This window comes from Lissotriton helveticus, chromosome 2_1, assembly GCF_964261635.1.
Source record: "Lissotriton helveticus chromosome 2_1, aLisHel1.1, whole genome shotgun sequence".
Taxonomy (NCBI): Eukaryota; Metazoa; Chordata; class Amphibia; order Caudata; family Salamandridae; genus Lissotriton; species Lissotriton helveticus.
The window spans coordinates 1,438,244,909-1,438,272,481 of NC_136059.1; the positions used below are offsets into that span (position 1 = coordinate 1,438,244,909).

Genomic DNA, 27,573 nt, shown 5'->3' on the forward strand with positions numbered 1-27,573 from the left:
GGGACATAAAGCAATCTATAACAGCTAAGGTATTAGGTTCGGGTGACTGGTGGGTCAAACATCTAATAAGTGTCCAATGTAGTCTTAACAACTTGCCAAGAAGTTCTCTAAGGGGTATCACTCTATATGAGGTCCTTTTTGGGACAAGAATGTTGGTCGCGGACCTTGATTGGCAGACATCAGTGGTGGAACAAAAACATTTGATATCAAAGATCGTTTGGCTGTTTTACTGGACTTAAATGAATTAAGAACGAAACAAAGCAACGTGTTCCTGAAACCAACCGCCACTGAAGAAAAACCAACCGTCCCAGCAAGGACTGTCTGGATCCCAAAGCTTGGGGATCTAGTCAGAGAGAAGATAGCGGACAAGAAGGAATTTGGGCCTTCTTACAGACAACCAGTACCTGTCCTAGCAATCCAGGGATCAAGAACAGTTTTACTGACGCCCCTTGCTGGTAAAAAGGAGAACAGGTTTGTGTCTATCGACCGGATCAAACCACACTATGTGGCCGATACTAAGCAGAAGGCCAAGTGGACTCTGACCAAGTAGCAGACGCACTCCTCTAGCTACTATCCAAGAGGTTCAAACTGAGAGACTCATCACCTTTGAAGAATCTGCAGTGAGAAATGAAGGACTATGTAATAAAGCAATGGAACTTGTACCTCTTGTGACCCAAATAACAGTTTGTCAAGAAACACCTGTCTACAATGAAGTAACAAGTGATCAAGTGGTTCCAGCGATTTCAACGAATCCTAATACAATCCCAACAATTGACAGAACTGCCTCTGGCTATTTCATTAACTTTGATACGTTTTCTGAGGATCCCAGCGAACCTGAAACGGCGCCAGCAAAAAGAACTTTAAAAGAACAAGCAACTGACTTTTTTCATCACCTGGAAAAGACTTATCTGGTTTCACCTTGGATTGAACTTTGGATTGTGTTGGGAATTTTTTTTCTTCTACTTTGGTTAGCTCTGGTAATAACTCTGGGTATGCTGATAAATGGAAGATATGTCAAAATGGACACAGAAAGTAAGAACATCAATTTACTCTTCAAACCACACAAATCATCACATCGTCAGCAGTGAACATCATCGTTCCAGTACCTGATGGTATAGCTTGGAACAGAACAGAATATGACATTTTTAGCCCATCGGAGTTGTTGAAGATTCCATACCAATTCAAGATATCACTAAGTGACTTTATTTCATCTAGTACCTTTTCTGATGATTGGGAATTCGAGACTGTTAATAATATGATGTCAGACCTACAAATGTCTGCAGTGTTCACTAATCATGAAAATTTAGAAGGTTCTTCAGACTATGTACAAATCTATTGTTATAATCACTATGGTCATCATTTCTTGCACAAATCAACAATGCCTAGAAATGTATATATGTATAACCAATGGGAACATTGTCCTACGCCACCAAAGGGTGGCTCAAAAACTTTTGCCAATAAGTTTCCATACTTTTCAGGGTTCAATGTATCCAATCCAGAATCGTTTTACTTTAAAATTATAAACAAAACAGGACCAAAAACTATGTTAACAAATACAAAACAGATTTATCCTGCAGCCTTTTATAACCAACTGTCTGGACTAGGTTTCGACTTTTGGAAAAACATAATTGAGACAAAAACTGTCTGGGGTACAAAAGATTGGCAAGTGCAGGGGTTAGTAGCTTTATTTAGAGCCTGTATAATACCTGAGCAAATTATGTTTTTGGATCACACTCTCCAACAGACGTCTTGCCTTGGGTTAGCCCATATTAAAGACATAAACAATCCATCTACACCTACACCTGATAGTGAAGACACTTCAGAAGGGGGAGGTCGACGTACATACTATTTTGCTTCACAACAGAACAGATTGGAAAAAATGGTTGATCTGACCCACAGACACAAACAACTGTCAAAATAGATACCTGAACAAAACACAAGGGGTTAAATACAATAGGCGATACCCAAGATATGTTCAAAGAAAGCATCCTGGAATAGTAACAACATACAGTGTAGTGAAACTCTGCCTTGATTGGCTCCAAAGATCTACACTTAGGGATGTAAAGCAAACACTTATCTTTACTTACAGATGGTGCAGACCGTAGGGAATTCTTGCTAGGACCAAGAAAACCGCGTCATAAACGTTTTATATATGCCGATATCTTCGCTGCTTATAATGAAGCATGGAAGATTACGCAAGCAGACACTGCAGAAAGAATATGAGAAATTGATTGTATTCCTTTAGAGACAACTCTCTCTGTAGTTGACAATGGGTTAATGACTCTGTTGTCCAGGATATATTCATTGAACAGCATAGTGTCTTCTGCTATAGACATCATGGAACAGGACTTGGTCATGTTGCAACATGGTCAGTCACAATTACTTTCTATCATGCTATTAGGCTGGACGTTGCAAAACCTAAGTTCAGGCTATGTGCTTTGGTGTTTAATCAATACCACGTCACTGTTTTCAGAATTCAATCTCACTAATAAACAGATCAAATTGGCACAAAGGGGAGCAGACTATACGGTGCTGAGCATGGAAAAACTGGAAAGATTGCCATTTACGATAGCAGAGAAACCAGCTACTGAATGGATTATACATAGAACAATCACTCTGTCTTTTACAATTTTCCATTTTCAGTATTTCCTAAAACACATACTAGCAGGCACATATGAAAGGTTGGATAAAGAATACATCAAGAAATCCTTGGAATTACAATACACACACAGATGTTGGAGTGGGGGACGTGAAGTGTTTCTTAGCGGTAAAAACTGTGAAAACGCACTAAGCGGTTCTCTCCTCTGTCAGAGTATAAACTTACACGGGGCCTGCGATGGTTCCTCTAACAATTTATCCTGCCACCTGCAAGGTTCACCAGCTGCAGTGATTGATCCAATATTTGGACAACTTTCAAATGGGAGTTACCTTATGTTGAACGATCACGGCTGCTGTGGCATGTTGCAAGGCATACCATATCTAGTAACTGTGTCAGCCAGGGTCACTTGCTGTATGCAATTATTGTTTCCAAAAACCAAGACCACCAGGGAGTCGCCGTTATGGCCTTCACTGAACATCTCTTCTATATGAATTGATACTTTAAGCAGAAGGAAAGCCATTCTTTTGTAAAAAACGGTGCCACGGACTTCAGCCGAGATACATGCCCTTTTAACAACAAATTTCCCTATACCTTCCGTGGAAATGTTAGGTCGTATCTTAAACATGTCTGATACGAGCGGTATTGTACATCTATGTAAGAACGTATGTTCCGGACTGTTAGCACCTTTTCAAGCAGTCCTCGAAATATTTCCAAACTTCGTGCACTCTGTGTTTGGCGGACTGCCTCTCCTTTTGGGACTCGTTGCGGGGATACTATTTTTGCTTCTTCTGCAACGATATGGCAAGCCAAATCACCAGCGCCACTCCAAGGACCATAGAGAGAGCTCTTTTGGAGATGAAGTGTCGTGAGCGCATCGTCCAAATTGTGGGATTAACTCGTTTACGAGAAGTAAATACCACATGGTTTCTGTCATTCAGACCAATCTGGCAAGATTTCATCTTACCTGTTCTACGCTGTCTGCTATGCGGAGAAGAATGCGTGCTAGAGATCTGTCTAACACTCCCATCAGTCATGCCAATGGATGTTGATACTTTGCTGGACCCGGTAACAGCCCATGCGCAATGTTGTCCCCAGCGGCTGCCAATTCTGATGACAGCATTCATTGAGATCTCACAGATGCAAAATGCTGAAGCTGAGGTACGTGAGGAAACTACAAGCATGCAGGTAACAACGGATTCGAACATTGCTAATGCGACCAATGCTGAAAGTGATGCTTCCCATCTATGTGCAGTTAATCTTCAAAACAAGGTAATATAACTGTCACCTACAATGATAGATGACTTTTTTACAGACTTAGAAGATTTCATGTTTTCTCCAAGCACTAACACTGACTTTTGAGCACACAGTGTTCTGAGAGACTTTGAATTTGACCTTCATTTTTGAAAACGAAGAACTTTTTTCTATGATATTTTTTTTCTTCCAAATTTGTATTTTTCATTTTTTGGCTCAAGTAATCTGCTTAAAGTAGAACTATTCATAGAGAACTAGAATTCTTTGAATACTTCCAAGAGACAATATTTGACCTTGTCCACAAACAAACTGTTTTATGTAATCTAACATGAAATGGTTTCAGCCCTTTTTCTTCTGTATGTATGAGCCTTTTCATAAATGTATATTTTCATGCTTCATTCATTTAGCATTTGAATGTAAATATATGCTTAGAATGCAACATTGCTTTAATGCGTATAGCACCAATGCATCTTTATGTGTACAACCAGTTCTAATGCATTTTTTAAAATGTACTTTGGATGGGTTTTCACACTTCATGTGTAGATATGTTTAGGTATGTTTAAACATGTTTAGAATTTAGTAACGCGTATTTAGGAAAGTGTAGTGGGTGTTGACTCCCCTTGGGGTGTTGGGGAATTGAGCCCCGTGAAAGAGATACCAACCTCTCTCATTCTAAGGTATGGAGCTGATTAGAACCTAGAGAAACCTTTGGCAAATCTTGGCCGAACTAAAACTTATGCTAACCAGCACCTACGTCTTCCCTGGTACAAGACCTATTTTAGGTACATTGGGGTAGGCGTATTTTAGAAGCATGAGTTGAGTATTTTAGCCTGTGTTATTTATGTATGTATTTTTATATATGTCATAGCAACAGACAATGCTATTACAGTATTATTTTATATTACTGTTTGCGCTATACGCATTATACTTCGCATTCTGTCTAACGATTGTAGCAGTTCATATCTCTTGCATGAGAAATAAGACTGTTCAATAAACCCTTTTATTGACACGCTGAGTAAAATAGTTATCTATTGTTTCCACGACTCTGAAGATATTGTTCCGGTCCTAGGGGAAACAAAGTTGTCATGTTTATGCTGTTGTCAGAGACTAATCCCTTCTTGTTTATTCGAGAAAGTTTCTAGAGACCTCTGAGTTAGCTGGCACATACACAATTCAGCTTAGTATACTCGATAGAGACATACTAACCTCAGTCCTTTGTCAAATCTATAGGGTATATTATTCCAATGCGCAGAGCCTATTGCGAATATAGGAACTACACTATACCTCTAGAACCGTAGGCTTATCCTGCCCATAGCCCATCATTGGTTTGTGTGGTTGACATAGACAGCAAAGATTCCTAATGTGATTTAATCTAAACTAATTGTTAATGTCAGCGAGGACAACAATTTGTGATTTGTAGGCATCACTCTTCTGTATTTTTATCTTTCAGTGGAAAAAACCACAGACCTCGACCAGCATCTCCAACATTATCTTCTGCACCAAATTCATCATATATGTCAGTCCCAAGGATAAAACCCCTTCCAAAGCCCCGTGGGAATCAGAAGGAGTTACTACCTAACTTTGTCCTAACAGAAAATATTGACCTATTGGAGAAAGATGAAAAAAAGTATAAAAAGAAGAAAAAGAAGAAACCGAAAAAACAGACTCTCCGTCATTTTAATGATCTCTGGGTTCGCATTGAGGAAAGGTAATCAAAAGTCATCTGATTATAATATACACAATAATATACCCTAAGCTGTATATTACATTGAGGTTACATGTTGCCAGGGAGTTCTGTGTGCATGTGCTCGTTGAACGGGTATCAAACTCTAAAGTGGCTTATAACATCCTTAAAATGTACTTTATTGGTGTATATACTACCGAAATAGTGTTGTACTTTTAAAGTAATAAGTACAAAGCCTGGGCAGAATTCTAATTACAGAAGAGTAATTTTGGCAATTTTGTGTTACTCTTGCAGTGAAATCACTGAACATTACAAGATTATACCCATTCAGTAATTATGCGGAGTTTGGTACAAAATCCTACCACAGGAGCGGAGAGACAACAAAGTTAGCAAGTGTGAGTGGCTGCTGGCTGCAATTGTTCATGTTCTGTTGCATTTTATTGTTATTTTCTTAGCACAATATGAATCCTTGAGTCCATTGTGGACATGAGGGTATATTTTGCCCTAAGAAAGTAGCGCAAAAGACACACAATTGACGACGCAATGCAGAACAAATCAATACATTCACCCCCAGTCAAGAGATCTGGGTTAAATCCATCATCCTTTTGCTCACCATGCCACCCCAGTTTAGACCTGGCCATATGCAAATCAGTCTTGACCTTGTGCCTCATGGGAACAGTCCAACTCGAACTGCCAAGCCAGGTCCTCACTGGACCGGAAACAAGCACAGGGTCAAGACTGATTTGCATATGGCTGGGTCCAAACTGAGGTGGAATAGTGGGCAAAAAGAACGATGAATTTAACCCAGACATTTTGACTGGGGGAGAATGTTTGCGTTGTCAGCATTCCGTCCATCATTTGTTTGCTGTAACACTAAGAAAGTAGCGCAGCATGCTGTGTTACACTCCTCTCGTAATTCAGGGTAATCTAGCATAATTTTACTGTAATTTCATGTAATTACGCTACAGCAAATCATGCAAGTTAGACCCATTCCGAAGTAATACCTATCCTTGAAGTTAGGAAGTATATTGTAATATTTTGGAAGTTTGACTTGTCTTTGAGAGAGTGACTTCACGTGTTAGTTAATGCACATCCTTGTTTCCATTGCATATTTATTTTTCTAACACTATTAAGCAGAATAAATCAACTGGGATGGTGCAGTGAGCTAAAAAACGGTGATGGATTAAAACCATGATCTATTGACTTGGTAAGAGTATTCTGCATCATTCAGAAACTCTGTCCATCACCACCCCCTTTTCCAAAATCGGTTTTATCCACACTATGTGTGGGAGGGTATACTCAGACGTGAGTCCCTTGCTCATTGCACCATCAGGATTCAAGCAAACCGGGCCGAAGAAGGCTGTGATGCCAGAAACCGGTCCCCGGGAGCTTGTTTCCTTCCCAGTATAAGAATTGGCTTGGTAGTTTGGTTTGCCCTGTTCCCATCATGCACTGGGACAGGAACAGACTAATTTGCATATAGCCAGGTTCTGAGCTGGGATGGTGCAGTGAGCTAAAAAACGGTGATGGATTAAAACCATGATCTCTTGACTTGGTAAGAGTATTCTGCATCATTCAGAAACTCTGTCCATCACCACCCCCTTTTCCAAAATCGGTTTTATCCACACTATGTGTGGGAGGGTATACTCAGACGTGAGTCCCTTGCTCATTGCACCATCAGGATTCAAGCAAACCGGGCCGAAGAAGGCTGTGATGCCAGAAACCGGTCCCCGGGAGCTTGTTTCCTTCCCAGTATAAGAATTGGCTTGGTAGTTTGGTTTGCCCTGTTCCCATCATGCACTGGGACAGGAACAGACTAATTTGCATATAGCCAGGTTCTGAGCTGGGATGGTGCAGTGAGCTAAAAAACGGTGATGGATTAAAACCATGATCTCTTGACTTGGTAAGAGTATTCTGCATCATTCAGAAACTCTGTCCATCACCACCCCCTTTTCCAAAATCGGTTTTATCCACACTATGTGTGGGAGGGTATACTCAGACGTGAGTCCCTTGCTCATTGCACCATCAGGATTCAAGCAAACCGGGCCGAAGAAGGCTGTGATGCCAGAAACCGGTCCCCGGGAGCTTGTTTCCTTCCCAGTATAAGAATTGGCTTGGTAGTTTGGTTTGCCCTGTTCCCATCATGCACTGGGACAGGAACAGACTAATTTGCATATAGCCAGGTTCTGAGCTGGGATGGTGCAGTGAGCTAAAAAACGGTGATGGATTAAAACCATGATCTCTTGACTTGGTAAGAGTATTCTGCATCATTCAGAAACTCTGTCCATCACCACCCCCTTTTCCAAAATAGGGTTGGCAACATCGCACATAAAAGCCTAAATATTTGAACTATGTTAATGAGCTACTAAAACTGGGTTTCTGCAAACTGCCCGTAGCTCGCGATCGACCAGTTGGAAAACCCTGGTATAGATAGAAGTTTGTCGAGTCCTAGCTATAAATGTCAGGTGTTGCATCTGATGCGTTTGATTAAGCAGTTGCGACACAACAAGGGTATAATTATGTTAGAATTGCTTACTTGTGAAGTTCTGATGTCGTAGGAAACATTTATAACAGTATTATATTCAGGGAGATCTGAACCCTCAGCAATTGGTATTAAGACAAGTAATGTTCGGGGGCGTGGCTTGGACGCCGGAGAAGATGGCTGCCTGAACCCTCTTCTCCTCCAGTGGCGCCAGAATATCCTCTGAAAACTGTGCGCTCCAGTCATTACTCACGCGCTCAGATGGTGAAGTGAGGCGTCGGAACCAACAACGAGGCTAGTGGTGCTGTTTGGACCCCTGGAGAGCCTGCCCGACCGCCATTACGAGAGCATCTGTTCCTGCTCCCGGCCGCGTGGCTATACCGGCGGCCCCTACACGGCTCTTTGACCGGCCTGATGCAAGAGGCTGCCCCGCAACTCATCATAGGATCTACCCGTCCTAACTGCATACAGTCCCAACCAGCGACTGCAGTTTAATGCACAATGAAGTACGTGCATGAAGTTTAAAAGCTACGTTATGTGCCATCTCTCAAAATCAAGGTACGGCGCGTAACGACTGAAAATGGCGGCAATCCGTCTCCTTACCGGCCCGGCCTCACGCTTATCAACCCGGGTGGCCTGGTAATTGCAGGACAGTTCGCGTTAGACGGATCTCTGCCCCTACCAAAACTGGGATTGAGAAGGCTCTGCATTTACCTTCTGCATTGTGATGCCTGCTTGTTTGCCTGCTCGATTACCACGCGAGTAAATAATTTATTAATTAATTAACAAAGATTGAAACCATACCATTACAATTGGGGGTGGGGTCGCACACTACTCACACACCAGCGGTATCGCCCCTAAGGACTATGGTAAATGTAGTTACGTGTTCCGCGATGCATCTTCTTTCGATTCTCTGCTATCTTCGCTGTCTTCGCCATCCCTGGACACGTGTTTCGGGGTATCACCCCTCGTCAGCAGGGATAGGCCCCAATTGTAATGTTAAAGCTCCCTTGAGCAGTTGGCTGACGAGCCTGGGACCCCGCACCTACGCCCCTGAGTGGTACTAAACCTGGCAATATTTGGCAGCCACCGGCAACCCCAGAACATGGCCTGATCCCTGCTGATGAGGGGTAAATACCCCGAAACACGTGTCCAGGGATGGCGAAGAAAGCGAAGATAGCAGAGAATCGAAAGAAGATGCATCGCAGAACACAAACTACACTTACCACAGTCCTTAGGGGCGATCCCGCTGGTGTGTGAGTAGTGTGCGACCCCACCCCCAATTGTAATGTTAAAGCTCCCTTGAGCAGTTGGCTGACGAGCCTGGGACCCCGCACCTACGCGCCTGAGTGGTACTAAACCTGGCAATATTTGGCAGCCACCGGCAACCCCAGAACATGGCCTAATCCCTGCTGATGAGGGGTAAATACCCCGAAACACGTGTCCAGGGATGGCGAAGAAAGCGAAGATAGCAGAGAATCGAAAGAAGATGCATCGCGGAACACAAACTACACTTACCACAGTCCTTAGGGGCGATCCCGCTGGTGTGTGAGTAGTGTGCGACCCCATCCCTAATTGTAATGAAACCATACCATCATCTCACCTGGGAATGTACTGGCAAGGTGCTGCGCTGTTACTGTAACCCAGTCTGTGCATGGCAATTGGTTCTTAACTGATATTGTCGAAGAAGATAGCTTTATCTGTTCTTGCCTGACCCTAAAATGGCCGACACTTGTGACGCCCCCATTGGGAATAATGGGACGAGCTTGAAATTCCATGAAAAATGTGTGGAATTGCATGGAAGTGTTTGAAAATACCTGGATCTTTCTACCTTTGGTGCTGATTCTGTATATCTAGTTCTTTGGTTACTCGAGCATCTGGGTGAGCTGCCTTTCCAATACTGCATCCATCAAGGTCACTCATGGCCTACTAGGTTGTAACCTGGCTCAGATCTCCCGAATACCTTAACTCCTCCAGGTCTATAACTATCCACAGATCTCACAACCAGTTCAGGCCTTTAATTAGCGGATCCAGCCATCCATTCAATTTCCAACATGAGAGAAAAGGAGACCAAGAATCTGAAAAGGCTGAAAGCTGAACCACCGAATCCAGTCTCACCGACCAAGGGCTCAAGGGATATTATTGCGACGCTGGACACGATTCTCCTCAAACTCGCCGAAGTCCATGAAATTACAAAATCCACGAGGAAAGAAATCACGGCGGATGGACAGGACATTAAAGATACTAATGCTTGGCTCTCGGAATCTGAATGTAGAATCAGCCAGCTTGAAGATTCGGAGGTGAAGGTAACTAAGTCCCTTAAGGAACTCTCAATCTCTACAACATCCATGTCACGACGCATTTCTGAGTTGGAAGCCAGAAATCGCAGAGGAAATTTACGAATGTTTGGTATTCCGGAAGGGGCGGAGGACAAAGATGGATAGTTGATACCCTTCCTGGAATCCTGGTTCCCGCAGGCCACCAATCTTTCCTTTACTACTCCATTGGGATTCGACAGAGCCCACAGAGTCCCTGCACGTATCTTACCTGGTCAGAGGGGCCCGAGACCGATAGTATGCAAACCTCTTAGGTATCAGCACGTGGAGCAAATTTTAGCATTTATGCGCAAGCACAACCACATACTATGGAAGACCGACAAGGTATACATATCTCAGGACTATTGCAAAGAAACTGTCACCCTGAGGAAAAACTTCCTAGCTCTACGCCTGCGTCTTCAATCGCTCAGTTACCAATATGGATTTGTGGGTCCTGCACGATTCAGGGTGACAATCCAAGGGGTGCCGCAGATATTTACTGATCCTTCGCATCTGAAGAAAGTCCTGGATGGTCCCGACAAAGCAGCTATGGACACAGCTAAACCGACTACTTCTGATGACAGCAAATAACATACTGGCTTGATCTTTATCATCGCCTCAGGTTGTGATATTAATTACTTTGTAGGTACATTAAGGTCTTGGTCGCTGAACTAATACCTGATCATTCGCATCGCCTGAGGTTACAGATGTGGTCAGCAGGTGGTAGGACGCTACTTTCCTTATTAATGTACTGCTTAAGTGTTCAAAAAAGCTGTGTTGCAACCTACACTTTACGTACATGAGGGGCTTGGTTGCTGATCTATCCCTGTATTGTATCCAGCTGAATTCCACATAACTGCCCGGGTCTATCCATCAAGGGGGAGGTCAGGTATTTGTGCGGGCACCCAACATGGCTGTTCAATATTTATCCAACTGATCCCACGACAAGGAATGTTACTCTTGTGTCTTCCACCCGGCTTCGCCGTACCTGGTGCACATGTTGCGCTTGTTGTAATGTTAAGAGTTTATGCTCACAAAACTAAATTTTCTCATGTTGGTCATAATGTTCTAATAACGGCTATTGTTATGCTGAGTCAGCGTTAAGGCTCCATTGGTTAAGCTTAAACAAGTCCTACTACTCATTTTACACCAAAGTCAATTGTGGATGCACACTTGTTAATTTTTTCATATCTTCATTTTTTCATACCTCATACGACAGTGGTAGCTGGATGTATAGTAGATGTACTGTTATAACGTCTGCTTTATTATGTTCTTTCTAGGTGGCACAAATGTGACCGATTCGCTAGTTGAGAACAATTACTTGGATTGATGATTCCAATCTATGTTCTTGATGTTTTCATGTTGTTCGTATGCCATGCTTCACTTCAGTTTGGAAGCAAACAATGACACCACTTATGCCACGGGGGAGGGAACCTAGTGTGTCGGCTCCTCCTTGGTCGTCATGTTCTCAGTGTACTTTTTGGGTGGGGCGGGTGGGCGTGGGATGTGGGTGGATTGGGGAGGGGTTCTTGTTTCCACTGCTATTTATTATTTTCTCTGTGTTTCTGCTTCTAACACATCGTCTACCCAAATACCTAAGCAGCAATTTTTCACAACTCGGAGTTCATGACAATGTCCAGTATGCACTCATTCTTGGTAGCCTGTCCAATCTAGGGTATGCTAGCCCTGCCTACGAATTACACATGTCGGTCTGTACACTCTGTTTCATCAAAAGAGTAACACACTATCCCCTCACTTCCAATGACCCTGACTAAACAAGCCTTAGAGATAGTGTCGGTCAATGTGAAGGGTATCAATCACCCAAACAAAAAAAGGAAGATTTTAGATTATCTACATAAACAAAAGGGTGACATTGTACTACTGCAGGAAACTAAAATCGATTCGCCCCAATTCAACGCTATGAAAAACAAATGGTACAGCGAGGCAATTGGGTAGGATGCTTTAGGAAGAAAGAACGGGGTTCTTACTTTAATTGCGAAGAAAGCTAATATTGATGGCCTTCAGTGCACAGCCGATACAAAAGGCAGGTGGGTCTCCACGAAATTGTCCAAGGACAATATAGAGTTTTACGTGACTAACGTCTATGCCCCTAATAAAGATGATCCTGGGTTTTGGAAGGAACTCTACCCATATCGAAACAATACCAGACACTGCAACACATATCCTTGGGGGTGACCTCAATCTCCCCATGGACCCACTGTTAGATAGGGATTCCCGATGCTCCTTTCGACCAAACAATTCGCACAAAGCACTACTCAATCTTTGCTCCCGCTTCAACTTAATTGACTCATGGAGGCTGTTAAACCCATCTGGGAGAGATTATACCTTTTACTCCCCACCCCACGATTCTTACTCTCGCATAGACTATTTACTCACATCTGGCCACTCCATTGCCGATATTGTAGACACTTCCATTGAGGCACGGGTAATCTCCGACCATTCATGCATCACGATGACTCTGGCACTGAACAACGTGATCAAGAGACCCTCCCTATGGAGATTCAATGATGCGGTCTTGAAAAAGGAAGCGCATAGACTGACCATAGAATCAGCAATTAGTGAATATCTTTCCCACAACAAAAAGGGTGACACAACAGACCTGACAAGATGGGTGGCACTTAAAACAACGTTGAGGGGAGTATTAATAAAAATTTGTACGGCCATGAATAAGGATGCCAATATCACTTTAGAGCAACTGGAAAAAGAAATCTCAGGGCTGGAGATAAAGCACATAGCTCTTAAGGACCCCATGACACTAAATGAGCTGATGAACAAAAAATATGACTATAATAACATAATCAGCGAAAGGGCGGGGGTGTGGCTCCAACACCACAAGAACTTCAAGCTCTGTCACGCGAATAAAGCGGGTAAGAGCCTTGCCTCTTACTTGAAATTCAAATTACAGAAGACGGTCATCAAAAACATAGTTGACAAGCTAGGTACCCCTCACTCGGACCCTAACAAAATAGCGGACATATTTAAGGACTTCTATAGTGAACTATATAGCAAAAACCTAGAGATCAATGGCTCTAAAGTGCACACATATTTAGACAATTGTAAGCTTCCTTCTCTCTCTACGGAAGACCAGGTTGAGCTCAATAAGCCCATATCCTCTGAAGACATTACCCAAGCCATTAAATCTCTTAAAACCGGAAAAGCACCGGGCCCTGACGGTTTCAGCGCCTCGTTCTATAAGAACTTCTCCCCATCATTGACAGAGCCTCTCAAGGACTTGTATGAGCACTTTAGCTCCTGTGGTCGAGTGCAAGGCACGCCAGCTGAAGCAATCATTGCGGTTCTCCATAAAGAAGGGAAAGACCCGACGTCCCCGAAGAATTACAGGCCGATATCTTTAATCAACCTTGATTGTAAGATTTACGCCATGATTCTGGCCAAAAGAATCCAAAAGATTCCTCTGCAGCTTATACACCCATCTCAGGTAGGGTTCCTCAAAAACAGATTATCCAGTGATAACACTAGAACATTAGCTCACATAATAGAAAAAGCAAAACTCACTTCATCCCCCACAGTGGTGGTAACATTAGACGCTGAAGAGGCCTTTGACAAGGTTGACTGGGCCTACCTAGAAGCCACTTTGCAGAAATTCAACCTCGGGACCAACTATATTCGTATGGTAATGGCATTATACTCTAACCCGTCGGCGAGGGTGAGAGCGGGAGGATGTCTGTCAGACCTGTTCGAATTGAAACCAGGGACGAGACAGGGTTGTCCCCTTTCTCCTTCCCTCTTTCTACTGGCAATTGAACCATTTCTTTACTCACTTCGAAATAATGAGCTAATTAAGGGCATCTGTTTTGGTGACCTCACGGTGAAGATTTTGGCTTATGCTGATGATGTCTTGGTAGTCTCGGAAAATGCAGACCTAGCTATCCCGGCACTGATGTCCTCCATTGCGGAATTTGCTGAGGTGTCAGGTTACAAACTTAATAAGGACAAGACAGAGGTTAAATTACTTAACAACATAGGAGATAAGAGTGTGTTAGGGGACTCGGGATTGTGCTGGCAACCGAAGAGCTTCAAGTATCTAGGAATTGAATTTGAGAAGGATTTAATTAGCACTCTGAAGCTAAATGAGCTTTCCCTCCACAAAAAAATCTCCTCCCTCCTGGATGGTTGGTCTCCAAAATTCCTATTTTGGTGGGGGAGAGTGGAAACCCTAAAAATGATGATTACGTCCCTCATCAACTACTTGATAAGTATGCTACCTATGCTACTCTCTGATGAGTTCCTCAACAAGACATACAAGCTTTTTAACACCTTTCTGTGGCAAGGGAAGAAACCGAGAATCTCTCTACGGAAACTCCAGCTACCAAAAGACAAAGGGGGGATTGGACTTCCAAATTTCAGATGCTATCAAACAGCCTACTTGTGCAAACAAGGGGCGACCTGGTTCCTATCACTACAAGATTACACCCCGATCTGGACCCAAGTTGAAAAGGCTATTCTTAATAATCTTCCGCTCTCTGCCATTATGTCCATGGATGCCATGGCATTTCCTCACTCCAAATATGTCTTCCTTAACACTAGAAGAGCACTCCTTAACCTAGACAGACATTGCAAAGTCAAAACCAAATTTTCTAAGTCCAACCTAACCTCGTTCTGGTTCAATCCGGCCTTTAAAGAAGAAGGGAAATACCCCTACTGGGAGGATTGGTCTAAGAAGGGGCTGAACTTGTTGAGAGATAAATATGAAGGGCCTTCTCCTCTAGCCTTTGTCGCCCTGCAGACACGATTTGACGTCCAACCACTTGACTTCTATAAATTTCTGCGTCTCAAAGCCCTTGTCTCTGCCAGAGCCATCTTACCACAAGAACCCACACTATGTAGCAAACTACGTCAACTCTCGTCCTTAGGCCACATGGTATCAAAAATCTACAAAAGTCTCTCCCCCATGCCTCAGAAAACCCATAGGAAGTGCGAAGTAGATTGGGAGAACGAAACCAACTCTTCTACTATACAGTTTGACTGGGATAGGCTTCACCTCACTCCCTTCTCCAGCAAAATATCCCTGTTACTCTCCCAAACAAAATTCATGCTGATCAATAGGACGTTTTGGACACCCGAAAAACTTTTTAGACTGAAGCTTCGTGACAACCCTTTATGCTGGAATTGCAACTCTCACGATGGCAACCTGGCCCACATGTTTTTCTATTGCCCGAAGCTCCAGCAGTTTTGGGATAGAATCTTTAATTATATCCAACGAATATTTCAATTTAGACCGCCCAAAGAATTTGCATATGTTCTACTGGGTGCAATTGACCCGAGGTTGCCATCCGAACACGATAGACTCCTTTTAGATCTCATGCTCACATTTGCATGCAAGGTAGTTTTAAATAAATGGGAAAGTGCCTCTGAGGTAACGTTCAAAATGTGGCAGGAATGGCTAAACTCCGTGAGGGGTGCTGACAATGATGCCCTATACTCGTCACCATGGCGGAAATCTCATACCAAACTATGGAGCTCACTTGACTCAAGGGAGACATGCTACGACCCGCCTTAGGCCAGTATGGGATACTATCCACTGTCTCACACCCTGTTTCGGTCTACTAATTGTATAGCAATATATTGCATGCCTTGGACAACTTAGATGCTGTTAAAGACAAGTCTATGATAATCTGTTACGCTTCTTCTGTATTCTTTATCCTTTTCTTCTCTTCTCCTCTCTCATCCTCTTCTTTCCTCATCTTTTTTTATTTTATTATTATTTTTTTTTTAAACCCTTATAGGCAACAAGGATAAAGCAATACACAGCTTCACGCCTACAACCTGTGACAACAGGCCGGCAGCATCTATAGAATCGGTTCATAACATGCCCAGCATTAGAAGGACAACATCACTGAAGTTAGACACAGCATGCCGCCTACAACCCGACCAGGCCGGCCGCGATATAAACTGGCATAATTGGATAACATGCAAAGTAGAAAGACGGCTCTGGAAGCGCCGCATAGCCGAGCAACGGGCTTTGAGGTTTCTTTTATAATTTTTGTAAAATAACCAACATAAACATCAAACAAAACGAAACTCCCACGTGATATACCACCATATCTTGCGTGTGGAGAGGGGGGAATCATGAGGCGGGGGGGCTATGCAATGGCCTTAAGGAGAAAGTAGTGCAACCATCGCCAGGGTAAGTGTTGCTTCACACCTGTGTTGTGCATTAGGCTGATACGGGAGGGGGAGGGCAAGGAGGGAGAGGAGGGGGGGGGATCTAGGGATCGCTGCAAATCCAGCGCACAAAGTGAAAACAGTGCCAAGGTCAAAACAGTGGTGATCTGTGCAACATGTCTATAAAATGAGTAGGGAGTCATACAAGGGGAACGTGCCGCAGGGCGTTTCGGGGCCAGGAGTCATACTCGAACCGGGTATGCAGCGCGGTGTTTAACGCGCAGGCGCGCCTCATGGATCCGAAGAGTTGTCCCCTTGCTCTCGAAGAAGATAGGCCACCAGGGGTCCCCAGAGATCCTTGGGGCGGGACATGTGTGGCATGAGATCGGCATAATTGCGTATATGTTCTTGCCATGTGGTCATTGTATTGAGCCATATTTTGAACTTAGGCGCGCGGCCCCTACCCCATTTACATGCCACATGGCGTTTAGCTAACAAGAGGCCTAAAGCGAAAAATTTCCTATGTGATTTCAGCGCCGGGGCTGAGTGACCCAGCAACGCTATCTACATCCGCCCCGACCATGTCGGATAGTGCCTCGAAGACTTCGCGCCAGTATGCCGCCACAGCGGGACAGGCCCACGCTAGGTGAAAAAAGTCAGCCCCTTCGCCTCTGCATCGGAGGCAGCGATCGTCGGCGCGCAGTCCGAGTCGGAACAGTTTAGAGGGAGTGAAGTAGATTCGGTGCAAGAATTTGAAATGCAGCAGCCTGAGACGGGCATTACCGGTGACTGCATTAGTGTGGGAGCAGCTTTCTTCCCACTGTTCGTCCGAAAGCGGGGTGTCCAGATCAGCATCCCAGTCTCTGCGGGATCTAAGGGGGGGGGGTGGAGCTGGTTGTGCATGTCGGTATAGCATAGACACCACGTGCTTCGGGGAGTCAGCTTGTAGGAGCGTATGGAGGGGGTCAGGGTGTCTGGCTCGTCCGGGAAAGAGGGCGTGACCGCCTTGACATTTTGACGAAGCCGGACATATAGGAAAGTGTCCATTACAGAGGGGGTATGTTCTCAAAAAACTGAGCCGCCGTACGGAATTGTCCCTGGAGGTACAATTCACCCCTGTGTGGACCGCCAGTTTCACTAGCAATTTACGGCCGATCTCCTCACAGGCCACACGTAGCCGCGGGTCCTGTGCTAGGGGCATAAGCGGAGAGTAAAGGAACGCGAAACCCATGTGTTTCGCTAATCGCTGCCAAGCTAAACCCGTGCAGTCAACCGTGGTCGGGTCACGGTCAGTGACCCGGGGCTTGCTGTATAAGTAACCCGATGGCTGCTCAGGCCTCATATAACCGTCCTCCACCGCCAAGTGGGCCATGAAGGGAGGAGGGTGAAGCCAGTAGGCGGCAAAGTGGCCCTGGGCGGAATCATAGTAGCGCTGAAAGTTCGGTACATCGAATCCGCCTTGGTGGTATGGTAGCATGAGAGTCTGTAAGCTAATCCTGGGCTGCTTACCGCCCCATATGAGGCGCAACAGTTGGGAGTTAAGGGAATGAAAAAAATGTGATCCCGGACTGTACGGAATGTTGGTGAAAAGGTACAGGAATTTGGGAAGGATAACCATCTTGATGAGGGATATACGTCCCCCCATGGAGAGTGGAAGATGAATCCACCTAGCGATAGTATCAGTCAATTTATCCAGGACTGTGCCATAGTTAGCCCTGATGAGTTCTTCCCGATTTCGGGAGACGACGACGCCCAGGTATTTAAGATCCTCCGATTCCCACACCAAGGGGTAGTCAAGGGGGAACTTCTCAGTTTTGTCCGTCAAGGGGAAAAGAGCGGACTTCGACCAGTTGATCTGTACGCCCGATATGGCACCGAATTTGGTAATTTCGCGCAGGACGGGATTTAGGTTCTCGCGCGGTTTATGTATGTATAGAGTGATATCATCTGCATACAGTGCCACTAGTAGCTGACGCTCGGGGTATATCAGAGAGCGGTGGATATGGTGTTGCCGAAGTTTAGCCGCTAGCGGTTCAATGGCGAGCGCGAAGAGGACAGGAGAAAGGGAACAGCCCTGTCTAGTGCCTCTGTGAATAACGAAGGGGGCGATCTAGCGCCGTTCAGTAGGACTGAGGCGCATGGGTTAGTATATAGTAGTTTGATCCAATCTAAAAAGCTGTACGGAATCCCCATCCGCTCAAGAAGAGACAGGATGTAGTCCCATTCAAGGGAACCGAACGCTTTGGTAGCGTCAAGGAACACGGCAGCTGCTTCGCAACGGGGATTAATGTCCTGGAGGACGGCTTGAAGGGTGCGTAAGTTATGGGAGGTCGCCCTGTTGGGGACGAACCCTGCTTGGTCCGGTAAGACTAGGCGCTCCATCAGCAGGTTGAGGCGCGTTGCAAGCACTTTCGCTAATATTTTAACATCAGTATTGAGCAGCGAGAGAGGCCTGTAAGAGTCACAGCTATCAGGAGGCTTGCCAGGCTTCAAAAGAGATGCTATAAGAGCTTTGCGCATGGAAGGCGGCAGGGTACCATCTTCGAGGGCAGCGTAATAAACCTTTTGCAAGATCGGGGCGAGTAAATGAATGTAGGCTTTGTAAAAGTCGATTGGTAACCCGTCAGAGCCGGGTGCTTTACCTGATTTCATGGACATGATAGCGTCCTTCATTTCGTCTAGCTCAAGAGTGTGGTGTAGAAATGTTTGCTGAGTTGGGCCTAGCCACGCAATGGCAGTGTCATCTAGGTATTGGTGTAGGTCTATTGGTGTCGATCTATGGGACGTGTATAGAGTGGAATAGTGAAGTGTGAGAATGCGGAGTAGTTCTGTGAGGTCTCTTTGTAGGGTGCGGTGTTCATCTAGCAGGGATGTAACAAAGTTGTTGTACCTAGGGGGTTTGACAGCCGATGCGAGCGCCCTGCCAGGCCTGTCACCTTCTCCATAGATGCGCGCAGTATGTTGTTTGCCAAGGAACTTGCCCTCCTTATCTGCCGCCTCCGTATATTCGGATAGTTTTTCCCTAAGCAGGGCATCAGTAGCAGTATCGCGGGGGTTGCGAGTCCTATTCCGTTCTAGGTCTCGAAGTTCGGACTCAAGTTTATGTAATTCGTCCCGTAGTGATTTAAGGACGCCTCCTCCCTTTGCGATGCATTAAACCTCGAACCGTAACCTTAAAGGCCTCCCAGACTGTAGTGAGATCTGAAACCGACCCAATATTACGCTCAAAGAAGTCCTGGATGTCTTGTTCCAGTTCAGCTCGGAAAGCGGAGTCTGTGAGGTGGGCAGGATTGAGGCGCCAGCTCAGGTAAGGGGAGACTTCAATGGGTATACACAGCGATATCAGGACTGGGGAATGGTCAGAGAAAGTCCTAACAAAGGTGCAGGGCACTGGTTAGCCAGGATGCGAGGCCGGCCGAGAGGAACATATAGTCCAGCCGGGCCCAAGTGGAGTGTACAGCAGAGTAATGGGTACCTTGCTTAAGGGAAGGGTGCAAGTGTCGCCAGGCATCTACGTAGTGGTGTTCAGCAGCAACAGAGGCCAGTGCGCGCTGGGTATGGGAGAAGTGCGCTGCCTAGGGGTGAGACCTATCCTGGGACGGGGCAATCGCAGTATTAAAGTCGCCACCCAGTATGACGTGGCCTATTCCCAGTGTCTGAATCCTGCCCCACATCGTGAGCAGAGGGGAGGTGTCATCAGTGTTGGGGCCGTAATAGCATGTAAACAGGACAGTAAGTGAATATAATTGCCCCCAGATCATGCAGTATCTGCCACTGGAATCCGCTTCCGTCCCAGCGGGTGTAAACCGTAGCACTCGCCGAACAAGGATCGTGACCCCCCTGGCATAGTTAGAGTAGGAAGAGAAAACTTTGCAGGAGGCCCACCTGGTCGCAAACAGGGGAGAGCTATCTGGCAGTAGGTGGGTTTCCTGAAGCATTGCGACTGACACCCCCTGTCTGTATGTATGTATGTATTTATTGCTTGTTAAGCGCGGCTGTCACCCAAAGGGCCTGTCTGTCTAGATAACCCAAGATTTGCCTCTTCTTCCTGGGGTTATTCAACCCGCGAATGTTCCATGACACCAGTCTTAACTGTTGTGTTGGTTGCAGATTGTCTACGTCACCCATTCAAAGACATAACAGATTCTATGACACGTTATACTGTAAATAAGCACCTTAGCACAGTTGGCGATATGGCAATGAACCCTCCCTCCCAGTGCCCTCCCACACAACCCCCCCAAGTGACCACACATCGAGCGCATCAAGGACAGTGGTACTTGCATTGAGTTTCTTGCCGTCCTGTGGAAACAGGAAAAATATGGACGCAGAAGAACCATACTAATTGTAACTCGACAAATGTCGTCTATATGATAACATGTCCTTGTCTGAAGAGATACATAGGGATGACAACACGAAAGGTCAAGCAACGAATCTGCGAACACCGGAGCAACATCAGGTGCCGCAAGGCGACAACCAAAATGAGTGAACACTTCCTCCAAAAAAACCATACACCCAATGATCTCCGCTGGACAATAATTGAGCAGATCACCACGGAAAGAAATACCACCAACATCCTGTTTGAAAAAGAGCAGCGTTGGGTGTACAGACTGGGAACCCATATCAATGGTCTCAATGATCAAATACCTTGGTCTTCAGTCCTAAAACGCTGACCTTAGTTCTTTCACAGTCAGTTACTCATAGCTCTTTCTCTGTGCACACTAGCTCTTTTTTTATGCACACGATCGCATGTGAGATGAGAATGAAAAAAAAACCCTCAATTTAGCCCCACTGATCCAGTAATTAACAACCATTGTTTCCTTAAAATTTGCCATAATTACCACCTGTGCCATTAGCTCTGGTCTTGTTTTTAATTAAAAATAAAAACCCTCCTTACATTCATTTTCACGTTTATTTTACGTTTCTTCACTGGCTCTTAATTCATCCGTGAATGCAAATACCCAAATTCGGTAGCTAACCGCTTTCTTTTTCCTACCCCGCATTAATAACCAATTGTGGGATTAGGGATTTACTGTCCTCATATCTTGGCAACCACCACGACTCGAAGGCTTGCCCTCTAAGCCTCGTTCCGACCCTGTGCCGTTTCGCGAGCGCTTGCATTCCAAGCCTCGTTCTCGATCCGGTATTTCGATTGGATACCGAGACATGAGCGTCACGCTCACACCGCCGACTGGCCCCGGCCACGCCCTCAGTTCCGCGCCCTCCCACGCTCACTGTACTTTAGCGGCTCACTTTCACCGGGACACCCTTCCACGGGGTCCGGTAGAGGATACCGCTAGGTGCCAAGCGGGTGTTTGGCGTTGCGGGCGTAAGACCTGATTCCATTTGGCGAGCATGACTACGAACTGCGCACAGCTAAGTAACTTGGTTCTGGTTTTCTTGTGCTAATCAGGTCTCCGTCTGTTATAAACTTCTTTAGGGTGTGCCATTGTCGCCACCACCCCCCTCCCGAGACCCATGAAGTGTGGATCTTTTAACAAACAAGTGAGAATCCCGCCGTGTTTTTTACTTTTTACTTGTTGTCCTATTTTCATTTTAAGTCACCTGATAACTGCCTGGTTAAAATTCATTCTGGTTTCATGTCAACACCAGCCCTCCATTTGGGCACATTGATCCCATTAACACGAGTGATGTGACAGCATTTATCATGCTAACTAGCGACCGTCTTTTGCCTCTCTCCCTTCAATTGCATGTCCGGAAACTGCCTGATTCACATTGACACAATTTCAGGCATAAAATATCGTTATTTTCCACGGGCACGCTTCTGACTAGTCCAAGCACAGAACTTCGAGTTCAGTGTTTGCAAAATACGCTCCAGTCCAATTATTAACACCATTTCTGTTGTCTTCTATGTGTGTTTGTTATTCCTTTTCAGACCACAGGTTTCGCATAATTTGTGTGAACCACCACTTTTTCTGGTTTGTTTTTTTGCACCATTTTTACAGCTTACTTTTAACTTTCACGTTCTCTGGCAAGGGTGGGCCTTAGCGCGTCCACACCACCGAGGTACATGATTACATGGTCCTGATTAACGCCCCGTAAAACCATTACACATAAGGGCAGAAACATGTTGACCCCACTCTAAAGGGGAAAACACCCAACACAATAGTTGGTAAATTTCCCGACACATATATTTTATCCAATGCCCAGCTAACCACGGAATAAAGTTTTTGCTTGGTATAGCCTGTTGGCATTTTTAAAAACTCACTTTTTTGCACATTATTGTCACAAAACCAGCTCCGCAGTAACCTGGCGTTGTAGCACACCAGGGAGGCATTCGGCTTCTCCTGGTCGGCCCGATGATGAAGCATGTCACCACCCAGGGTGGTGAGTGAGGGCTTCCTAAGAAATCCCTAAGTGACTCTTTCTTAGGCTGATTTCCTTCTCTTCTCAAATCCTGTGCTGGATACTACTTTTCCCTGTGCGGACACTCTTCTGTTGTTTATAATTAGAACCTGGGGTACTGAGAGTGTCTCTTCCCTCTCTCTCTTGTTGTTGTTATTTTACATAGAAGTGGAGCAACCATCACTCTGACCAGATGGCCCTGTTCACAGGTCACAGATAGGCTCACAGGGCAAAGTTTCTGACAGCATATTTATATGAGAATACAGAATTGGAACTCTGTGGTGCCCCCACCTCTAAATGGTGCGGGTAAACTGTGTGTTCGCAAGAACAGTGCATCCACCTTTTTTATAGTGGGTTCACCATTTCACCAAACTCTAAATTACGTTCTAGGTATGCATGGATTAGAACATTATTTTTAATTCACAAAAAGGCGACTGCCGAAATGCGTTTGTTTTTGCACAAGTAATTAAATAACTTCTGAAACTCAAGCCCGCGAGTGCCCCTTATTCAGGGTAGGACTTTTATTATTATTATTATTATTATGCGTTCTTATATAGCGCTCGATTACCCGTAGGCATCTCGGCGCTTGCCTTGTGAACCCGTCCTGGCTTTTTTCCCTGTGAGATACCCGTACTGGGCATCCCCAAGGTGAAAGCCAGGCATCCCGCCGCGGGGGGGCCGTAGTGGAGATTAAGCAGCTAATGCCCAGAGCTGCAGAGTGTGAACCCGTGATTCGAGTAGGCACCGAAACGAGAATTATCGAGTCCGTGGATATTTGGGCTCAAGATCCTGCCGCGTCGGGAATTGAACCCTGGTCCCGTGTCTGACCTCTGCTTCAGGGTCTGCCTCTTCTAACCAGTGAGCCACACTTCTCCACTTCTCCACTCCACTTTTCCTGACTTTGCGAAGCTGAAATTGATTAACACGGGTAAACCCCCGCGACTGAGGCACTCGTCTGCTGCGAGTGCGCCGTCCACAGGGGAAAAAGGAGCATCTATATATATATATACATGTGATCAAGGCTGCTGCCCTGCAGCCGAAACGCGTCATGCTGGCTAACTGAAATAAAGATTATGCACTGAATTACCTGAAGGTTGGAGCACGTTTTTTGGACTCACTCGACTTTTCTCAGCTAAACAGCTTTCGCACAACAGCCTGCTCTTCTGCGCATCATTATTTAATTATCGTCGATGCGTTTCAGGGCAACTTCCCCTTCTTCTTGGGCTCAAAAGGAATCTCGATGACTGCATTGCTGTTATATCCAGTAAACATTTTATATTTTATATTTGTACAAGCCCATAAATATATATATATTACCTACTGGCGGTTGCCAGTAGGTAGTTATAGTTAGGACCTACTTTCCGTAGGAAATCCACAACATTCTATTTGGAATAACTTTGGCGCTGGTGGACGAATCTTTGCAAATTTCTCCAGGGAAATGGCCTGCTCCGTTCCGCTCCTTCCCTGAAAGTTTAGGGGTGATTCGTCAAGTGGGGGCCGAGAAAAAAGGGGGTCCCAAAATTGTTTTCCCCATGCAATTTTCCGTAGGGCTACAGCCCGAACGGCTGAACGGAATTACACCAAATTTGGTAGAGAGGTAGAGTTCGGTTCGCAGATTGTGCTTTTTGTTAAATGGTGTAAATCCGTTCAGTAGTGCCTGAGAAAATCAAAAGTAAAATCATAGTGATATCTAGAGACGAAGTACGGCACGTGTACGGAAATCCGTACAATTACGAGCACGAGCTGCATGCTGATTGGATGTCAACTTTCTGTTAACACTCCAAACCAGGAAGTGTTCACAGCCATCTTGGGCCTCCGTAGCACCGAGTTACAAGAAAACTGTAAAAGAAAGTTGAAAAATAAGGAAAGGGGGCAGGGTAGAAACATGTTGACCCTCTAGGCCTGCTCAGGAGGTCCCACATGGATCTTTAGGCCCAATGTTTTTTTTTTTTAAATAAAAAAAACGCGGGGTACGCGTATGGTACTCGTACGCGGTGGAAAAGGAAAAAAAACTAGAAGTCCTTTTTATTCTTAATTAGCTCCCGGGGTGGCCAAATCCCGGGCGCAATTTTTTTCTATAATGGGGGGCTTGTAAGGTGCCCCCGGGAACGCCACCATCCGGGGTTTTATTTTGAAGTATGCAGGGGGGCTCACGGCCCCCCACACGCCCCAGGGACCGCCACCTTTCTGGGGCAGTAATATTTTAAATAGGGGGTCCATGACGGCATGGACCCCCCACCCCCGGGGACCACCACCTCTCGGGGCTTTTTAATGTTGGGAGGGGGTCGCGCAACCTCCCTCCTGGAGCTCTTGATGGCCCTGGGGTCCGACTTCTCCCATGGCTGGCTCCTGCAGTGTCCTGGGGTGCCTACCCCCGGGACACTGCTGTTTGCTATGGTTGGGCGGGAGCGTCGCGGCTTCCACTTTAGCACAGCAAACCACTTTCCTATTTGAAAGAGAGAGCAAGTTAATATGCTGTCTTTTTAAGTAGGAAAGCAGATTGCTTTTTGTTAGAGAGAGGAGCATATAAACTTCTCTCTCTGACAAAGAAATGCCGGCTCTCGAACGACGCGGGGAGCTGGCTTGGACCGTGGGGGTATTTAGGTTCCCCACACAGTCCCAAATGTTATTTTTTGAGCCCCGGGGGATGGGGTCCCTTTGCAGCTCCTTAAAAATTCATGTGTAGTTTACCAGAGCGTGCGCCCAGTGCATTCTGGGAACGTAGGCGGCCACGGGAGTTGCCGTGTCCATGTGGTTATTAGGAGCAGATCGTTATAATTCTGTTTTTTTGTGTGTTTTTAGTTTTCTATTTTTTTTGTGTTTTGTCAGCAAGTTTTTTTTAAAACCCAAAAAATTGAACTGGAACTCAAAAAGTGTCCAACAGGAACAAAAGAATGGAAAAAAAAACTAATGTCGAGGACAGCGATGCTCCTGCTTCCTGCGTTTTATCAGGTCAATAGACTGTTCCACATAACACAAAAGTTTATTGCAGTAAATGCATGGAATTTTAACTTTAGCAAAATCAGGATCAATTTGTGGGTGTGGACTGCTTGCTGAAAATGCTGGTGCAGCAGTTGATGTGCTTGGTGCAGCAGCAGGTGGGTTGTCCTGCAACCTCCGTGTTGCAGCTCGAGCAAAGTTGTTGGGGTGCAAGTTCTTCACGTGTCGCTCCATATTTGCTGTGCCAAAGGAGTATTTTTTAGATTGATCACCCCTTGAAAGAGTTGTTTGGCAAATTTTACAGGTTACTTTTGGAGCATTAACCTTTTTTTGCCCTTCTGGAAAAGTAAAAAACTGCCAAATTAGAGCTTCTTTCCTCTTCTTTGGAGGTTCTTCAGGAATTAAATATTCCTCTGAAGAATGGATGGAAGATGAGTCCATTGCTATTATTATGGTAATCTTCCTTCTATTTGACAAGATTCTCAGAAGAGATGCCTCTTCTTAGAAAGTCAAAGTAGAATGATTAAAATGGGACGGAACTTTCAACAGTTGGAATAGGAAGTGTTATGAACCAATCAAATCTCTTCTTTTAAAGTCACATGGCTTTGCGTACGCTTACGCTGTGCTTACGGTGCTCTTACGATGCGAGTACGCATGACGTTCCACCGTGATTTGTGTAATTGCTTTTAAAAGTAATATACGATTGTTCACAGTTTAAAAAAACTGTTTTCATAACTACCCTATGTAATGTATTCTGTTAGTATGTTCATTAAATACATAAATATATGTTTTTAAACAATTAAAAACATTTGCGGCGGAGGAGCCAAGATGGCGATCGGAACAGTCGCATAAACGCCTCGCTCCGAGATCCCTTCCTCCCCGCCGCTTATCCTGTCTTTCATCCTGATCGGGGTGTCCCGAATTTGGTTACCTGGGAAGAGCCTTCACTTACCGTCTTTTTCCGGGACTCCTGCGTGCAGTGGTTTCCTCGTTCTGCCCTTGTAACCTTGCTGGCCTTCCCGGCCCTGACGCCGGGGCCTCGAGTGCTGTGTCTGCCCGGAGGTGTTCGGAGTGCCGGCGGCCCGGAACCGCTGAAGAGACCCGATGGTGGGAGCCTGAGAGCCGGGAGCCGGAAGCACCGGAGCGGACCCACCCCCGATGGTAGGCCACCCCGCATGCCTGATTGTCTGCCGACCCGAAGAAGAGAAGCCGCGTTGTCCGGCACCCCTCGGGTGAGAAGCCCACTCCTGTTGATTGTCCCGCCTGGGATACGGTGCAGGGCTCCCCCGAGTGTGGTGGGGAGCACGCCCGTTCTTCTGGTGACTCTCCTTTCTCCGCCGAGCGCCATCCGCCGCGGATCGGCTGTGTGTCCTGGGGCCTCCGGCACTCCTGGTGGGCTTGGCGGCGGATGCGACAATGGCGGCGGGCGATATGCACAAGATGGCGGATGGCCCCTCGGAGTGTCTTCCTCCTGGAGACAGGGACGTTGCTGCATTTGCTCTCCCCAGACCTCGTTTGATTTGGGCGGCCCCTACACGGACTGCTGTCTTGTTCGCCCTGGGTGCTCTGCGGATCGACCTGTCCTTGCACTGCCGGGACCTGGAGTTGCGGATCGCCGCCATGGTTGTTCAGCCATTTTGTGACGCGGTGTCGTCTCCCCGAGTTGGTCTTGTTGAGACTTCTCCAGCTGCTGTGCTGGGCTATCCGGCTGGGTGTTCGATTCCATGGGATCAAGTGGACCCGGTGCCGATGCAGCAGTATTTTCTACATCCTGATTTCTTTGCTTTGTGCT

At 45.7% G+C, this 27,573-nt stretch overlaps 1 protein-coding gene across 2 annotated transcripts in view; it reads left to right on the plus strand.

The window, feature by feature from the left end:
* TRABD2A (TraB domain containing 2A) overlaps positions 1-27,573 on the plus strand; it is a 1,184,208-nt gene that overhangs the window by 1,018,144 nt on the left and 138,491 nt on the right. For both annotated transcript variants that reach the window (XM_078677534.1, XM_078677533.1), the window contains exon 6: positions 5,301-5,558. In XM_078677534.1, the coding sequence (XP_078533660.1) occupies positions 5,301-5,558 (258 nt within the window). The remainder of the gene's footprint in view (positions 1-5,300; positions 5,559-27,573) is intronic.